The following is a 17,172-nucleotide window of genomic DNA, read 5'->3' on the forward strand; positions in this document are numbered from 1 at the left end:
GGGGGGGCGCGGAGCCGCCGGGGCTGGGGGCGAGGGGGCGCCGGGGGTCGGGGCGTCGCGGGGCTGTGGGCAGCGAAGTGATGGAGAGGGGCGCGGCGCTGCCTGTGCACCTGAATGCGCGCCCCGTGCTTCGCTTTCCGCCCGTGGGGAGCCGCCCCGAGGCCTGACGGCCCGGTGGGAGAGAGGGAGATCCCGGGGGGAGCCCCAGCAGGATTTTATTTATTTATTTATGTATTTTCGTGATTTGCTGTCAGCTTCCCTCTCGGGGTAGCCTGCTGGCTGCCTGCTTTACCCTGAGCACGGTGGAGCAGGTTCAGACCAGCGAGGAGTGACAGTGCCCTTTAAGCAGAAGTGCAGTTATAAGTGGTGTTGGGCTTTGTTTGTGCTCCCTCTTGATGAACCTGACTGCTGTAACCAGCCCAGGTGGACAGAAAGCACAGCCGAGGGCTCTGTGCTGCAAGTTATCTGTGTGCTCTGGCCAGCGTGAGCCCTGTGGGTAGGGTGTCATTTCCACTCAAAGTCAGGCACAGAGGGGAAAAAAAACAGTTTTCATAGATTTGCAGCTTTTCACTGAAGTTTCTGAACTGACAGCACATGAAATCATGTAGGAAAAGTCTTCCTGGACTCATTTTGCCTTGATGCATCTGTTAGAGTTGACAGAACATCTGTGCTTTCTGGTGGCATCTGCTTGGACCTGGAGGCAGCCTGACCAGCAGTGAGGGACGTGTATCTCACCACTTCTGTTCTCCTCCCTAGGCGGGGTGACCACCGGCACAGGGAACAAGAAGCCCTTAGAAGTGAGCGCAGAGCTGCTGCTCTAGAGAGGTGCCAAAGCCACATTGGGCTCAGTGCAGGATAGGTGCTGAGGAAGTGGTGAGAAGGCTTGGTAGGTACAAGGAAGGCAAGGGATGCTCGGTGACCTTTCTTCTGTCTCACCTGCCCATGATTCTGCATGAATCCCATTTCCCTTGCTGCCTCTGTCTGACCATGCTGGTCCCCCTGCAGCCACCAAAGCCGAGATGCCTTCTCTGGTGACCCAAGAGTTAGGGCACAGGGACTCAACTGTCTGTCAATCTACGTGTGCCTCACCAGCAGCATCTGCCTGAGCTCACATTGGGCAGAGCCTCACCCCTGCCTTGGGGAGGATGCCTTGGCACCTTGTTTGTGCCTGGAACCATGCTATCAACTGGTTTTGTGGGTGGCCAGCTCTGACAGCCATAGCCCAGATCAAACCTCTGGAGCAGGTGCCCCCTTCCGCTTCAGGGCATGAAGTTTAACAGCTGTGGGCTAGTGTGAATGTGCTATGAGAAGAAGGGGAGAGCCTGTGCAGAAAAAGTTGTAGTTACAGAGGTGGCTAATTCCTTCGTTTGGTAGGACAATGCAGGGAGTTTTCCTTAGGAGCCAGTGGTGGGACCTGTGTCAGTTACTGGCAAAACTGGAGGTGAAATATGTTAATGGCACCTCATTACCTGCTGGTTATTCTGTCATTAAAATGCGAGGCCTCCTGTAGTTCTGGTATTGGCAGGCTGTTTCCTGGGGTCATTAGGAGAGCGGTGGTAACCATGTCACCTAGGAATGACAGCATCTGCCTTATCTGCAAAGGTGTTGAGCATGTCCTTATAAGTGTTTATACCAGCCCCTGAAGAAAATGTTACTCTTTGCCCCTGTGTTATCAAGGAAGGCTTTTTTTTTTTTTTTTTTTTTTTTGCTTGTTTTTATCCAAATTCTTGATAGGAACTTCTGTGCGTTTTCTTACCTCTCTATATTACAGGGATGCCTTTCTTCTTGTTGTCAGTCACCTAAACCTCCTATTGTGAAAGAAATATGTGCATCAGTGTCTGAAAGAGACAAATTGCTATTTTAAAGAGTGAGCATACAATTCTTTAGAGGCCTTTTCATAATCATTCCGTATTATAATTAAAGCTGCAATCAATAATGAGCCCCATCATTCTTTCTTTCACAGAAAAAAAAAAAAAAGGACTTTGAAAACAACCTAAAATAAAGTATGTTGGAATCCTTTGGATTATATTCCAGTTACTAAGTCATGCAGTCTGGTGGTGCTTTCTTTAACATAACGTTGGAGTGTATTGGTAAATTTAAAGCCAGAATCCAGAGATTTACTGCAGAATGCTTGTGGTTGTAGCTGGTTAATATTTTATGATGCGTTGTTTCTGATAAGGGGCCAGTTAATTTAAATGGCTGCTTCTCCCCCATATATTTACTTCAGTAGAGTAAGTGATGTCTGCCATCAGTCCTCAACTTATTAGTTAAAAAACTTGTGTTTTGTTTTTCATTTCTGGCAAGTGGAGACTGAATTTGTGTTCTCTGAATAGCTGCAGTCAGCGCAGTGTTTATCCATGGGTGAGTTCTGCTTACAGTCTTAGCTGAGTTTTAGAGTGTCAGTAATGTAAATGGGCAAAAGCTCAAGAGAACAACTGTTAAAAACGAGCGCAGCATTTCTGCATGCATTACTGTAGCTGCATGGGGCACTTTATGTGGTGAGTAGAAACACGGTCTTTGCCTCAGTTAGGTATAAATGAACATGACAAGATACGACAACAGGACAGATAAGAAGGGAGAGAGCCATATAGGGAGGGCTATAGGGCTCTCTGCCTGGGTGAAATACTGCATGCCACATGCTCTGGCTTCTGTAGCAAGAAAAAAAAAAAAAATATTGTGGATTGGGAAACGGGGCAATCTTGGGCTGACGTGTGGAAGACCTGGCTGTGGGGCTGGTTCGGGGTCCTGAAAGACACAGAAGCAGAAGAAAGCACCAAAGCACCTATCTGCACAGTGTGTAATGTGCTTTGAGCTGAAAAAATTATAGTCAACATAAATGAGAGACATGCCTTGCTCAGTCATGTGGGCAGATCTTGGCCAGGTTTCCTGTGCCTGGAGTTCATATCCACTTCCTAACTCTTTGGACAGCAGCTGTCCTTCCCCTCGGAGCCTTCGCTCCTGATACCCCCACAGCCTTTTCCTCTTGCAACTTTTCATTAATATTATTATTAATTCTCATCACTCTGTTGCTCCTTTTCTAGATGTTCAGGGTACTGTCACTAGATGCATTCTTTGTTTCTCCTGTTTTTAATAGAATTAGTTTCTGGATGTTTACCATTATTTCTCTAAGCAACCTGCTTTGGCAGGGCGGTTGGACTCGATGATCTCTCGAGGTCCCTTCCAACCACTACAATTCCGTGATTCTGTGATTTTATTCCCAATAGTCAGTACATCATTTGGCCCACTTTGAACTATTTTCTCGGAATAAAGAAGACAGATCTTGTTTGGCACTGCTCTTCCAGCAGAATTATTTCTGCGTTCATTACCTGAAATGATTTGTGCTGTCTGACAAATGCAGTAGAATTTGTGTACCTGAAGACCACAGGTTGCTTTCCCTGCTGGTCCTAGAAATGCTACTGGAAAAGCAAGCTACTGGGAGTAATTACAGTGAACTGAGTCTGAGTCTTGGTGCTTTTTTTCTGAAATCTGAAAAAAGAAACATTCTGGAAAGATAAAGAAAATACCTCTCAGTCATAGCCTCTGCTCTGCTGAACGAGATAGAAGGAAAGCAAGGCATCACAGGAGTTTCCAAGGTCACCTATGGACAATCAGCTTCCTGATCTGGGAGAGATGTTCGGATAGGAACTACCATGCTTTGGGCTGAGCTATCACTCCACAGTATGTCACTGTACTCTCCCATTCTTCAAGCTTTCTTGTTCTTTCTCGGACTCTCCTTCAGCTGCTGGGCAACAAGCCCTTGATGTGCACCACCTTTTTCCAGGGTTTCTGCAACGCCTGATGCTGTTGTCCTCTCATTTTGAGGAAGCGTTATCTATCTGTACATGCCCCCGTCCATTCTTGGACTGGGTGACTGCAGCCCTGGCGAGGCGAGGAAGGGAGGTCACTGCCATCTCATGGCAGGGGGTGGGTCCCATAGGTCCATCTGTCCCTTTGACAGCGTTATCTAAAGCAGCTCCTTTTCCTTCTCCCTCATTCCACTGCCACTTCATAGTGCTTCATGTGCTGTCAATAAACTGAGCTGGCTGGAGAAAACCCTTTTTCTTCCTCATTTTTTTTTTGTTTTGGTTTGGTTTTGTTCCAAGCAATCTGTGGCTCTGCTGGTTCCCTAACCAGTTCACAGTAAACTCTAGTTCCCCTGGGGAGATGAGGCAGGGGAAGACACTATGCCATCGTACTGAGCAGCCAGATATAACTTGATGTAGGGCTTCTTAGCAGTTGGTTAAGCTTAGGGGCAGAGGAGATATGCTATGGCAGAGGATGTGCGCTATGCTTTGTGCAATGTTACTTCAAATCCTGGTGCAACAGGAAAATGAGAGACCTCATTCAGGACAGCCACTCTCTCCCTTATGCTGCCCCTCCAGTTCTTCCCTTGCTCCGTGTTTTTGCTATAATGTGCAGTGCAATGTGTACCGACTGTACACATTGGGAGCAGAGACAGAAATACGCGTGGCAGCCTATATGTGAACCTGGCTTTTTTGTTAATATACTACTGAAAGTGAAATTCCTGGAGCCACCCAACCCAACTCTCCCTTCAGCTTCCAAGCCACCACTTTCACAGTAGTTTATGCTGTTTTTAAAGCACCCCTTGCTGAGGTAAGAGCTGTGTAGAAGGATCCTGCTACAAAGGGAAATAGGGTTGTAGCGCCTTTATCTGCTGCACGTTCTTAGGGAAATGAGGTGAGAGAGAGGGACTGCCAGTCACAGCACATGCTGCGGTGCTGAGCAAGCCTTGGCACTGCTCCTGTGCTATCTCACAGCCACCTAGCTCATTGTTTAACAGCTCCCCTTTTACGGTCTTGGGGAGAGATTATGCCCTTGCCTTTCCCTTTCTGAAGCTGGACTGAAACGTGTGTGAGCTCTGGGAGGCGGACTGGGATGTGAGAGGTTTCCCAGGTTGGAAACAGACCTGTCCTCTGGCCCTCGCACCAGCTCTGGGCAATGTGTGAGACCCTGGGCAGTCTGAGAAGAGAGATTTCCATTGCCTTTGGGACAGGCTGCAGCTGTTGGTATGGAAGTGCCTGCAAAGTGCCAAGACACTCTGTTGTGCAAGCTCTCAGTCACTACAAGATGAGTGAGAAGTTTTGCTGGGTCTCAGCCTGCTTTCTTTTGCTACTTGTGCTGTAGGCTCTGAAGTGTGACTGGTTTGCTCTATGCATGGTGGTCTGTGTGGTCTGACAGTGGTACCACTAATAGCTAGCAGTATTACCATGTTTTCAGTATCAGATTGCAAAAGCTGTGGGGATTTACAGAGCAAAAAAGCATGAGGGTGCAGTGCCAAACACCTTTCTAGCTGGGCTGCGTACAGTCATCTGGAGCAGTACTGTCCCTGCCTGGTACCATCCACTTGGGCTTGAGTCTGCTGGGTGGCTTTACTCAGGGGCTGAGCTGAAAATGTAAGAGGGCCAGTGGCCACTCGTTCCTTACAGTTCCTGTGGTTATGCCTGTTCCTGCATGTACATGATCAGACTTGCGTGAAGTGAAGGAGTGTTGACCTCCTGACCTCATACTGGTCCCAGGTGCCTTTTCTGTCTTTTTGCCTGCTGGCTGCTGTCTACATCCAGTTTGTTTCTCACAACGAAGGTGTGTCTTTCCATTTTCCCTGCTGGCTAAGGGCAAGAGGGAATCCAGTCTGGTTTTTCTTCTTGCTTTCCTGTCTATATTCGTTTTATCATGTTCTTTCTCAGTCTGTCAGATTCATACTAGTCTGTTGTCCTGTATCTTCCTTCCATCTCACTGCTGCATTATATTCATTCTCTTCCTCCCATGGTCTTCAGGAATGTTTTTATGGCCTGCAATTTAGAAGAGTGTTTCAGCACCATCTGATAGGATGCAAAGATACAGCACAGTGTTACCAAAACTCGGGTCTCTGAGATATCCTTCAGACCTTTGAAGTACCACAGAAGTGTCTGAAGAACTCTTTAGTATTTACTTGGTTTATCAGTCTGTGCTGGTGATCCACACTGCTCACTTCGCTCAAGTTCTGCCTGATCTGTGGCTTGGGCTCCATGTAGAGAGCTCTGGGAGAGGCTTGTCCAGGAAGAACCATTGCAGACTGATCTTTAAGATTAACCTTTCTGACCCTGGTTCTTCAGCAGAAATTTATAAGCAATGTGTTTCTAATAAATTCCTCCAAGCAGCCTGTTCTGCTTTTGGCAGTCAGGCAGGTATCTTAGATCAGCACACATGCTCACTTAGCCTTGGAGCTGAGGTTAGAGTTATCTGCTGGCTAAAGACTGACCAGATGTTTGAGTGCATCTGGAAGCCTGTCCTCTTTCTTAAACAAGCCAAGGCTCCTGACTGCGCAGAGAGATAGAAACTGTGTCCATCACTCTAGCAGGGACTACTGCACCAGTGATGGGTGTTGTGCCTGCTGCTGGTGTAATGTGACTTGGCAGGATCTGTGCAGGATCTGTTTTGTCCCATCTGCTCTCCTTTCCTGGGGGACTGCTTAGGGCCTAAGCCTGCACCACACTGGTGTTCTTGAGGATGGTGTGAGGCATATTTTGCAACAGAATAAACAGCATCTCATTCTGACTTCATGAGGGTTTTGAGACACTTTTTGGAAAAAATACAAATCTAAAGAAATAAGTTTTTTTTTTGTCCCCTGTTTTAAAATTGTATGCCCTGGAACAACAGGCTAGATTTGGCCTGTGGAGTTCCTTCTATTATTTTCCAAGGTATTACATACGCTTCTCTCCTCCATCTAGTTAACTAGGAGAATTGGGCCAATGGGTCTTGTCTTTGTGTTTATCTGCCATGTGCCACATGCTTGTAAAACTGTATTGCTACCTGCTCCAGCAAGACTGTCTGCCAAGTTATATCTTGTGTTACTGATTTGTTTAGAGCTGATTTGTTTAGAGCCTTGTTCAGAGTGGAAAGTTCTCCCGAGATGCTGTGGCACCCTCTGAGCGGGTGTCATGGCAGTTTCTTTGAGGCAAGCCTTGCTGTGCTGAAGTGAGAGGTCCCTAGGTGAAGGTGACTGAAACCTTGCTGACCCACTCTACTTCGGCAAAGTGATGGCAGCTTTTGACTCGATAAAAGGTGCAAGCTGGATAAGCGTCTTGCCAAGAGCATGGCCTTCTTGGGCTGTGCCCTGTTGCTAGTTTTGGCATACGCTGGGGTGATGAGTTGGGATGCTGTTTCTGTTGAGCAGCAGTGATGCTGCCTTTCAGGAGGAGAAAGCTGGGGCTTTTAATTAATTAAAATTGATTTTAGGTCTCAAGGCCCGAGAATGGTAGTCAAAAGACTCTGTATGAGCAAAGCCTCTTCAGGAAAAGTCCAACCTGGCAAGCTGTAGAGCCAGGTGACCTGCTGGTTTGGCACTATGTTTCCCTCAGGCCTTGTACTCTGGGGGCCTGGCATGAATATCTGTCTGTACTCAGCCATGTCTCCCTCTACCCTGGCAGAGTGAGCTGAACTCCTTCCTGTGGACCATCAAGAGAGATCCCCCATCTTACTTCTTTGGCACCATCCACGTCCCATACACCCGTGTCTGGGATTTCATCCCAGAGAACTCCAAGAAGGCCTTCCAACAGAGCCACATTGTATACTTCGAGCTGGACCTCACTGACCCCTACACCATCTCTGCCCTCACCAGCTGCCAGCTCCTGCCGCAGGGGGAGAACCTCCAGGACGTGTTGCCCCGTGATATCTACCGCCGGCTCAAGAGACACCTGGAGTACGTCAAGCTCATGATGCCATCCTGGATGACCCCAGACCAGCGGGGCAAAGGGCTCTATGCTGACTACCTCTTCAATGCCATCGCTGGCAACTGGGAGAGGAAGAGGCCGGTGTGGGTGATGTTGATGGTGAACTCTTTGACGGAGGTAGACATCAAGTCACGAGGTGTTCCCGTCCTGGATCTGTACCTGGCCCAGGAAGCAGAGCGGCTGAGGAAGCAAACCGGTGCTGTGGAGAAAGTGGAGGAGCAGTGCCACCCGCTGAATGGGCTGAACTTCTCCCAGGTGAGACGGAGAGGCCTGCAGGGTGGCACAGGGCACCAGGCTGGCCGCTGTGGAGGACATCCCGGCAGCAAGGGCACAGGGCTGGGGCATGGGGAAAGTGCTCTCCACGCATGGCACCTGGAGACTCGCGCTTGCTCCCTGCAGCCCACGCCTCTCTCTCTGCCCCTGGGAGAGTTTCCTAACCATAGGAGTACAGGCCACATCCTAAATTCGCTTAGAGCTGGCCTGGGGAAATCCCTCTCCTCTTCCCTGGGAAGCCTCGGGCAGGCTCCACCCTGAGTGACACTGGACCTTTGGATGTCTGCTCTCTGACCCTGCCAGGCCCGTTCACAGCAGCGGCCTGGGGCCGGCTGGGACTCGGTGTCTAAACTTGCTTTTGTAATAGCTAGTTAAGGAGAAAGGTGTAATCGCCTGGGGGGAGAGGGGGCACCGGGAGTAAATCTGGGATGAACTGCTGGCTGCAAAAGTAGCTCAGTGGACCTCTCAGTGCCCTGAGGAATAGGGGCCCACCCTCTTTATTGGAAAGAGTGTTTTTTTCTTTTTTTTTTTTTTTTCTTTTTTTCTTTCTTTTTTTTTCTCCTTTAAAGCCAGGTGAGGGTCAGCACCTCTCTCCTGTGGCGGGCTCCATGGGCTAGGGCAGGCTTTTGTGGAAGTGCATTTTCAGACCATCTGCATTTTAGGTGTTCGTGCAGTGTCACGCCAGGCAAGCTGAACAACCTCAGGTAGGTCGTGGGGTCTCCAGTCTGCCCTAACTATGCCAGGGAGCAGTGTGTGCTGTGGCCCCAGCCTGTTTGGTGGGATCACAAGCCTCCAGAAAGTCATTCTCTGGCCTGGGGTAGCTTTGTTGCCCAAAGCTGCTGTTTGAGGGAGAGAAGCAGCAGGTTAGGGACAGATGGGGCCTGGTGCTGCAGCATACACTGTTAGCCCAGGCTGGAAGGACCTTTTGTCTTCCATCTGGGGAGCACTACTGATGCCTGACCCATCTCCCTGCATCCTGAACCCTGTCCTGTCACTGCTGCAGTGTCCCCACACTGGAAATGGAAGGAGCAGAAGGGGAGGTGCAGCCCAACAGGGGCAGGGACAAATAGGCATGCTGCCACCCTGGGCCCAGCAGCGTAGGGAGGGGTGGGTGCATCACTTGGACAGTCCTTAGTTGTGGGTGAATCACTCTCACTTCCATGATTTAGAGCTGGGCAGCTCCTCTGCAAGTCTTCAGCCTTGCTTATGTCTGCTCCAAGTCCCTGTGCTCTCACTGTCCACTCTCAGCTGCTGCTGCCCCAGGAACAGGCCAGGAATTCCCATTTACTCCACCTCCTATCTGGCTGAGGCTTTATTAACATCATTGCCTGTGTTTTTCTTTGGCTGGCAGTGCCCCTGTGGTTTAGCACGTTAGAAAGGGGGGGCTGTGTGCTTTCTCCACTGCCTTACAAGGTGGTGTCAGGGAGGCTGGAAAACGTAGGTTGCAAATCACGGCCTGGTTAAGCCTACGCAACTGTTGACATTTACTTCGGGCCTTCACACAGCCTTTTTCAAAGAGCGTCTGTTGGTGTGGTGCTTTCCAAGCAGGAGAAATATCAGCTGGGAAGCCACACGGGGTGGGGACAGAGACCTGCAGCACATAGAGAGTTGCCCAACCTGGTGATGTTTACTGAAAGCCTTGTGAGACCTCAGAGCCCAGCTGAGGGGGTCAGGGTAACCAGCACTGCAGAGGAAACATAGCTATTGTGAAAACCACAGCCTGTGATTACCCCGCTAAGTGGGGGTGTGCGTGAGAGATGCTGCTCCTCCCATGCCTGCTGTTTGGGCAAAGCAGCTGACCTGCAGGGAGAAGGAGCGTGCTCTCCCGTGTGGGAGCAGGTCTGGAGCAACTAATGCACTGTAAATTCGCTCCCTTCCTTCCGCCCACTATGAACTTTCCCATACAGGCAAGCTTGAGGAAAAAAAACCAAAAGCTTTTTTTTTTTTTTTTTTTTTTTTTTTTTTTTTAATGTTTCTAAGCCAATTTCATGGTTGTTTCACATCCTGACTTGCGAACTGCTATGGTTGGCAATTCTGTAAATCCTTGTTTTAAGAGCTTTCTTCTCAGTTTGTTCAAGCAGTTGAGTTAATTATGTGTTTAATATAAATCAAACAAAGACTTTGAAATAGGCTCTTTGAAATTGATTTCCTTTGTTTTTATGCTACTATCTGGGAACCCCCAGTATCAGAACACTTCTATGTCTGCCTTTCAAGTGAACAGCAAATACACAGGGATGACTTAAAAAACTGAGGAGAATGAGGATGCAAAACCATTTAGAGTGGTCTAATCCTTTAAAAGCAATGCTTTTTGTTGCAGCAGAGTCACAGAGAGATGATTTACTTGGCAGAGTCACAAGTTTAGCGCTATCAATTTACATTTTTGCACAAGGCTTGCTCTTTCTTCCACTTGTGGTGTGCTCTGACAGATCGTTGTGCTACCTGGTGATGAGGACTTGCAAGCTGTACATTGCTATTAGCTAGGTCCCTTTTTGTACCTGTATGATCTGAGAAGGCCTTGTTGGTGTGGTTATTTAAGTGCAGATGAAGGTCTGAAGCAGTTTAGCATTGATTACCTCCCTGGGGTTGCACTGCAGGGTCCAGACAAACCCAAGCTAGCGACTTCCCTCTTCTCCCTGTGTGGAGAGAGAGTTAGCATTCCCTGTCATGGGGCTCTTTCTTTTTGGCTGTACTTATTCCAGTTTCCTCTTTATCTCTTGTTTTATGACTCTCTTATTTTACCTGCCAACCCTCTCTGTTATTGCTCAACTTGGGCTGGCTGCCCACATAGCTAGGATGTAAAAGTATCATTTCTATATGGTACATCATGTTGTGTGCACAACCCATGGGATATTTTACTGCCTCCTCAAACCCTCTCTTTTGTTCCAAGATCTAGGTAACTTTGGGGAATATGGGAAATATTATGTGTCTCCATGTTGGGGTCATGGTGTTTTTTGTCCTGTTCCATACTGATGCTAGGGTGGTTTGTATCAGACTTTCTTCTCCCACCCCACCTCCTTTCAGTGGCAGTGCCTGTCTTGTTGCATCCTTATATTCCTATAAGGATGCAGGTTTCTTTCCTAATTCCATCAGGGCTTCTAGCAGGTTTTTATGCCTAAAAGTAATCTGCTACATGCTGACTTCCAGCCCTGGAGTCAGTTTCTCAGACTTCCCAACTGGTCCTTTAAAGTTATGCATGTGCTATGTGTTTGCTGGACTGGAGGTGTTACTGCTCCAGTGTAAAGACTCTGGAGCTTTGCTTTTGTCTCCACCCGTGGTGTTGTGAACATCAGTGCGGTATTGGCTCATAAAATGATCTGGCCTTGGCCTGTGCTGTGCCATGACCTTGGAACTGTGCTTTGGCACACTTGGGTGGTGCCCAGGCTTCTTCTCTCCAGGTCTGAACTGGAACACAAGAAGTTTGGACTTGTTGTGTCCATCATCTGCATGGGATGAAGACATAAGCATGTAGACACTGCCCAGCCATCACACCTGAGCCAAGGCCTGGCCAGTCTGGCTTCTGCAAGATTGAGACACTATTCATGGAAGACCTTACCTCCTAACAGCTTTTGAGTTGCGAATTGTTTTCTCCACGTTGCTGTCCTATGTCTGGACCTTGCCACAGTGTTCTGATCCTACCTGAGCATCAGGGTACATGGCTGCATCTTCAAAGGTGCTTGGCTTTTGCTAGTTGGCAGCAGAACCCAGGGAGCCCATAAGGACTGAATGCTCCTGAAATGCTGGCTCCATCTCTGGGACTGAGCACTTGAAAGTCATCTTTCAAACTCTTCCCCGTATAGTTAGTTGTAGAAATACAAAGAAGCAGAAGCCTCAAAGGTTGATCATCTTGCATTAATTAGGACATTGGTTGTTCATATCTCTACTCAAAGTAACCTCTGCAAGCAAAACCAAACCAAACAAACACTGAGAAGTGCTTGCCTTTCTCTGAAGGATTTCTGTGTCTTTCAAGTTCTGGATCACTGATACAACATTTAGAGCTGTAGAGTCCTGCTTAGTAAATATAAACCTCCTGACATAAAGTCAGTTTTTCTTGTTTAATCTATGCACCCTTGAGTGTAAGGCTCCACCTCAGTAGCCAGTGGTATAAAACTATCATTTAGGAGCAGCCCACATCTCTGTGGAAAGTCGGAAGCCAAGATACCCCTGCCTTGTTAGGCATGGAGTAAGGAGGTTTATTTATTATTTATTTATTTATTTATTTTGTTTGGTGGTTTATGATTTTTGTTTGTTTGTTTTTGTTGTTGTTGTTCCCCACTTTGCTTTTATAAGAAAGATAGAGAAACAGCAGCAATGGCTTGGAACTTGGCCTTCACTTAAAAAAACTAAAAAATAAAAAGATACGAAATTGAAGAGAATTGTCCTCTATTTACAGACCAAGGGCTTTTTTTTTGCTGCACTGAGTTGATAAATTACAATGTCTCTCTTTTACTTGAGGGGTGAGGAGGTCAAATCTTGTTGTGTTTCCATTCATGAGATCCCTCTTCAGTATCATGTTTGACAACAGAAGTAACAGAGCGTCTCAGAGAAAGGAAATGCAAGGAAGGACACACAGTGGGAGCTGTGCAAGGAGCAGTTCAGATCCAAACCTGAAGCAATGAGCAGAGCAGTGGCTTGATGAAAGAGCCTCTCAGGAGAGGAGCACTCACTGCTGAATGAGAGAACAAGCTGGACAGAAACTATTTGTGGTTACCTGATTGTATCTTTGGCCCCAAGGGTCCCTTCAGGATCTATTTGTAAGGAACAGCCCTCTCTTCTCAGGTGATGGGCAGATCAGGGTTTTCTGCATGTAAACTGGAACTGAAACAACTGAACTGAGCCTGTTTGCATCTCGTCTGTTGCAGTCTGTGACCTAGATTTTTATTTTTTTTTTTTTTTTCCAGTTTGTGGATAAACACACCTGCAGCCTGTCTGGGCATCAGGAAAGGGGAATAGGCTCTCTGGTGGGCACTGAAATAGCTTTGCACTTGTATTGTCATAATTAGAGTTTGGTTAAGATCTTATTAACTACAGGAGGAGTTCAGGGCTCTTTTCTCTGCAAGAGTAAATGGGGAAATAATCTGCTGATCAGCTGCCCGTGCATTTGGAAAGGCAGAGACTTTGTTTCAGTAATTCAGGACTCTGCAGTGGAGCTTTGAAAATCCCAACTGCAAATTTCACTCTGGCACAGCTTTGTACTGGTCACATGTGCTCTTACAAGCTCCTTGCATTTGCACTCTGCATGCATGTCAGCTACCTGGATTTTTCCATTAAAAGTGCCATTTGCACAGCACATTACTCAGTGGAAACAGAACACAGGAGGCAGGAAATGTGGCTTTCTCTCTCTCAGCTCCCCCAGGTACCCCCTTGCCAGCGTCTGCCTCCCAGTGTTGTAAGGTGAGCGTGCCAATACACTTCTAACTTTTCCCAAGTTAGGAAGGGCTGGGTGATGAGCAGTGTATACAGCCCTGAGAGCACTCATGACTGAGTTACCCTGGTCTCTGACAAGTCAGCACCATGTTGAGTGGGAAGCAGGGAGGGGATGTGTGCTTGGTGCCTTGCTTGCATGATCAGGCAGTCAGATGCCCTTCTGCTGAGCTTTGGCCTGCACATTCTTCGGTCTTGGTGCAGATTTACAGTGATCAGCCATGCCCTTAACATTTTACCCGTTTTCCTTTTGGCACTAATATATTTGTAGGAGCCCTTCTTGCTGTCTTTGACATCCTTGGCCAGATTCAATTCCATTTGGGTGTTGGCTTTCCTAACTTTATCCCTGGATGCTTGGACAATGTCTCTGTATTTCTCTCAGGTTATCTGTCCTTGCTTCCATGTTCTGTATGCTTCCCTTTTGTGCTTGAGCTTGACCAGGAGCTTGCTTTTCATCCATGTAGGCCTTAGGGCATTTTTGCCTGACTTTGTCTTTGTTGGGATATATGACGGACCTCTGCTGAGCTTGGGGCAGGTGATCTTGAATATTAACCAAGTTTTGTAGGCCCCTCTGCCCTCCAGGGACTTAGTTAATTGGATTCTTTCAAGCAGATCCTTGAAGAGGCCAAAGTCTGCTCCCCTGAAGTCCAGGGTTGTGAGCTTGCTTTTCACCCTTCTTCCTGCCTTCAGGAACCTGAACTCCATTATCTCATGGTCACTGCCACAAAGGCTGCCTCTGACCTTTATATTCCCAACAAACTCCTCACTGTTGGTGAGGAGGAAGTCTAGCAGATCACCCCTCCTTGTTAATTTTTCTTTCACTTGGAGGAAAAAGTTACCATTAACACTCTGCAGGAATCTTCTGGATTGCTCGTGTCCTCCTGTGTTGTCCCTCTGACAGAGATCAGTGTGGTTGAAGTACCCCAGGAGAACCAGAGCTTGTGAATGTGAGTTTGCTCCTGTCTGTCTGAAGAGGGCCTCATCTGTTTATTCTACCTGGGCAGGTGGCCTGTAGTGAACACCTGTTATAATGTCACCCAGCTCTGTCCTCCCTTTACCTCTAACCCATAAACTCTGTTGGCTCCTCATCAGGAGATGAGGATTAAGAGTATCTCAGGCAACGCTACTCTAGCTGCTCTCTTGCATAAAAGAGCAACACCCCTCTTCAACTCCCCAGCCTGTCCTTTCCAAAGAGCCTGTATCATTTCATTACAACACTTCAGTCTTTGGAGCCATCCCAACTCCTTGATCCTTTCCCAGCAGCGCACATTTTCTAGGCATTAACTGTTCTCTCAGCTCTTTGCAGGCTTTCCGTGGTTGAGCAGCATCTGTCTTGCGTTGTGGCAGTCATGTGTGCCCAGTGCTAATGTCCCTGCCCTCATCTTTACTTCCTTATGCATGTCAGTATGTTCTGTGGCTCATTCAGACACAGTAGTTTTATGAGAGCTTATGCTTGGATGATTCAAAGTCCTTTTCACTCTGACTGCCTCCTAGGAAAGAGAGAGTGCTACCTTATTATCATGCTGCAGTCCCTGTTCTGCTCCCTTGCCAAGATGAACTGCAAGCCAGCAGACAATCTGTTTTAACAAGAGATCTGGACTGCGCACTACCTCTGCTCTGTTCTCCTAATTATTTTGCTCCCCAAGCTTTGGTTTATTTGCAAAATCCACTAATGATGGTTGTTTTTTCTGTGTGTTGTGTCCGTTCCACACAGACCCACATACACACGGGGATGATGATATATATATGTTGAATACTGAAGGACAAAGGACTTCCCCTGCAAAGCTCATCAGTAGATTACACAGTTGTTTCTCATCTGCCATTACATCTTCAGTTCTTTTGTCTACCATTTCTGTTTTCCCCATCTTCAGCATGTGATTCGGTGGTTTTGAATTTCTCTAAATTCCTACCACCATACACTCCCTTCAGAAGTCTGTTCGTTTATGCTATTGCCCTTACTAAGCAAGCCTGCAAGCTCATAAAAAGCTATCAAGATTTGTAGATGGACCATGGTTTCCACCTGTCCTTGTTGACTCACAATTTTCTGTAATCCTATAATTATTTCCTATAATCTTTATGGAGGCTTTTCATTAGCCTGTTTCATTAGGAAGGTTGATTTGCAAGTAGGATGAGGAGCCTGAAACACAATCTCCAGATACCCGTTGCTTTATCTGGCCTAACAGAGAAGGAGTAACAGGAATAATTCTCCACTGTTTTTGGCAGCAGGAAGAATTGGGTCCCTCAATAAAATCCAGGCAGCAGTCTTGGCAGGTAGATGCACATTCACACAAGGAGTCATTAATTTCCAGCATGCTTGGATGATGGATGCTTGGTGACCAGACGTGTGAGCCGTTTCAAAGGGATTAGACAGATCCCTGGTCACACCAGGGAGCCTCACACATGTCCCAGATATTGTCTCTGATTCAGGACCTCGCTCTGCCTCTGGCAGCACAAAGTGAGGACAGGTGCCAGGAGAAGAACCAGTCTGTCAGTGCTCCGCTGTGGCTGGGGTGGAAGAGGTGAGCAGCTGAAGTGAAGGACCTGACAGTGCTGGAGCAACGCATGCAATGCTGGTGGGGACAGCGCATGTGCAGCCCCTGGGCACTGCCAGGTGTCTTGCACCAGGCTTGCCTGGTGCCATTCCTGTAGCTGGGCTCTGCTGGGTGTGCTGGCCACTGGCTGCCCACAACACACTGCAGACAAGCACTCATCTTCCTTCTGGTCCTCTTGCTCACTTCCAGAACATGAACACCACAGAAGGCTGGGCTTTGCATTGCTGTTCCCCACCCCACTGAATGTGCTGTGCCCTAGGGAAGCAGTGGCTTGTCTTTCCAGGAGGCTGGACAGTACCTGCCTGGTACAATGACTTTTTTCCTTCCAAAGCCTCACCATGGCATGCATGATGCTCCTGGTGCACTCCCTGCTGTCCACCGGGCTGTCCTCCTAGAGAGCCAGCAGTGTGAACTTGGCTTACACAGCATGCAGTGCCAGCAGCCCAGTTTATGTGCTGGCTCACGAGGATGGATGCTCAGAGACTGAGCTGAGTGGGAATGAATGAGTGGGATGCTTCAGTGCACCTTTCCAAATGTGATCTCTGCATAGTGGATTGAGCTGGTGGAAATGCAGGCTGATGCTGAACAGTGTGAAAGTTGGTACGCAGACATAGCAGCTTCCAAGCTCCACGGGCTCGCTGAGAGCAGGAGATGAGCTTGGAAGTTGATGACAGACAGGACAGCTGATACAAGCTTGACAGTGTCCTTACCAAGGAGCAGGAGTGCTCAGAAATCCACATTTCACTCCTTTTTATTAGGCTTACTCTTTTCAAGCACACAGAGGTCAAATACAAGAAGACAAGACCGAGCCTCACGCTTGAGGGAAGACAGCACGGGATTGCGTTACTGTGGCTCCCTGGCTTTATTTCCCCGGTGGGTACCTTGTGGCATTCTGATGAGCTTCCCACAGACTCAGAGGAAAGGTTTAGACTTCTTGTGGAAACCAACTGTATACATAAGTAAGGGAACTCTGAACCAGCAGCAGGGCTGCAGCCGTGCAGTGATGTGTGCTGCTGGATGTGTCCCAGGGCCGGGTGTTGAGGACCCTGATGCTGATGCTACAGCCCTGCGTTCTCTGATTCGGTATAGGCAGAATTTTCACTGATTTCACATGGAAACTCGACTCCTGCTGGGAGTGCTGGATTACCTACTTGAAGATTTTCACTGCTGCAAAAATTTGTACTTTTATCTGGACA

The 17,172-nt window shown here is 47.9% G+C and overlaps 1 protein-coding gene across 1 annotated transcript in view; it reads left to right on the forward strand.

Moving 5' to 3' along the window:
• Positions 1 to 17,172, forward strand: part of LOC118156143 (metalloprotease TIKI1-like) — a 150,272-nt gene that overhangs the window by 72,750 nt on the left and 60,350 nt on the right. The window contains exon 2 of the mRNA XM_035309957.1: positions 7,428 to 7,985. Within this exon, the coding sequence (XP_035165848.1) occupies positions 7,428 to 7,985 (558 nt within the window). The remainder of the gene's footprint in view (positions 1 to 7,427; positions 7,986 to 17,172) is intronic.

This window comes from Oxyura jamaicensis, chromosome Z, assembly GCF_011077185.1.
Source record: "Oxyura jamaicensis isolate SHBP4307 breed ruddy duck chromosome Z, BPBGC_Ojam_1.0, whole genome shotgun sequence".
Lineage (NCBI taxonomy): Eukaryota > Metazoa > Chordata > Aves > Anseriformes > Anatidae > Oxyura > Oxyura jamaicensis.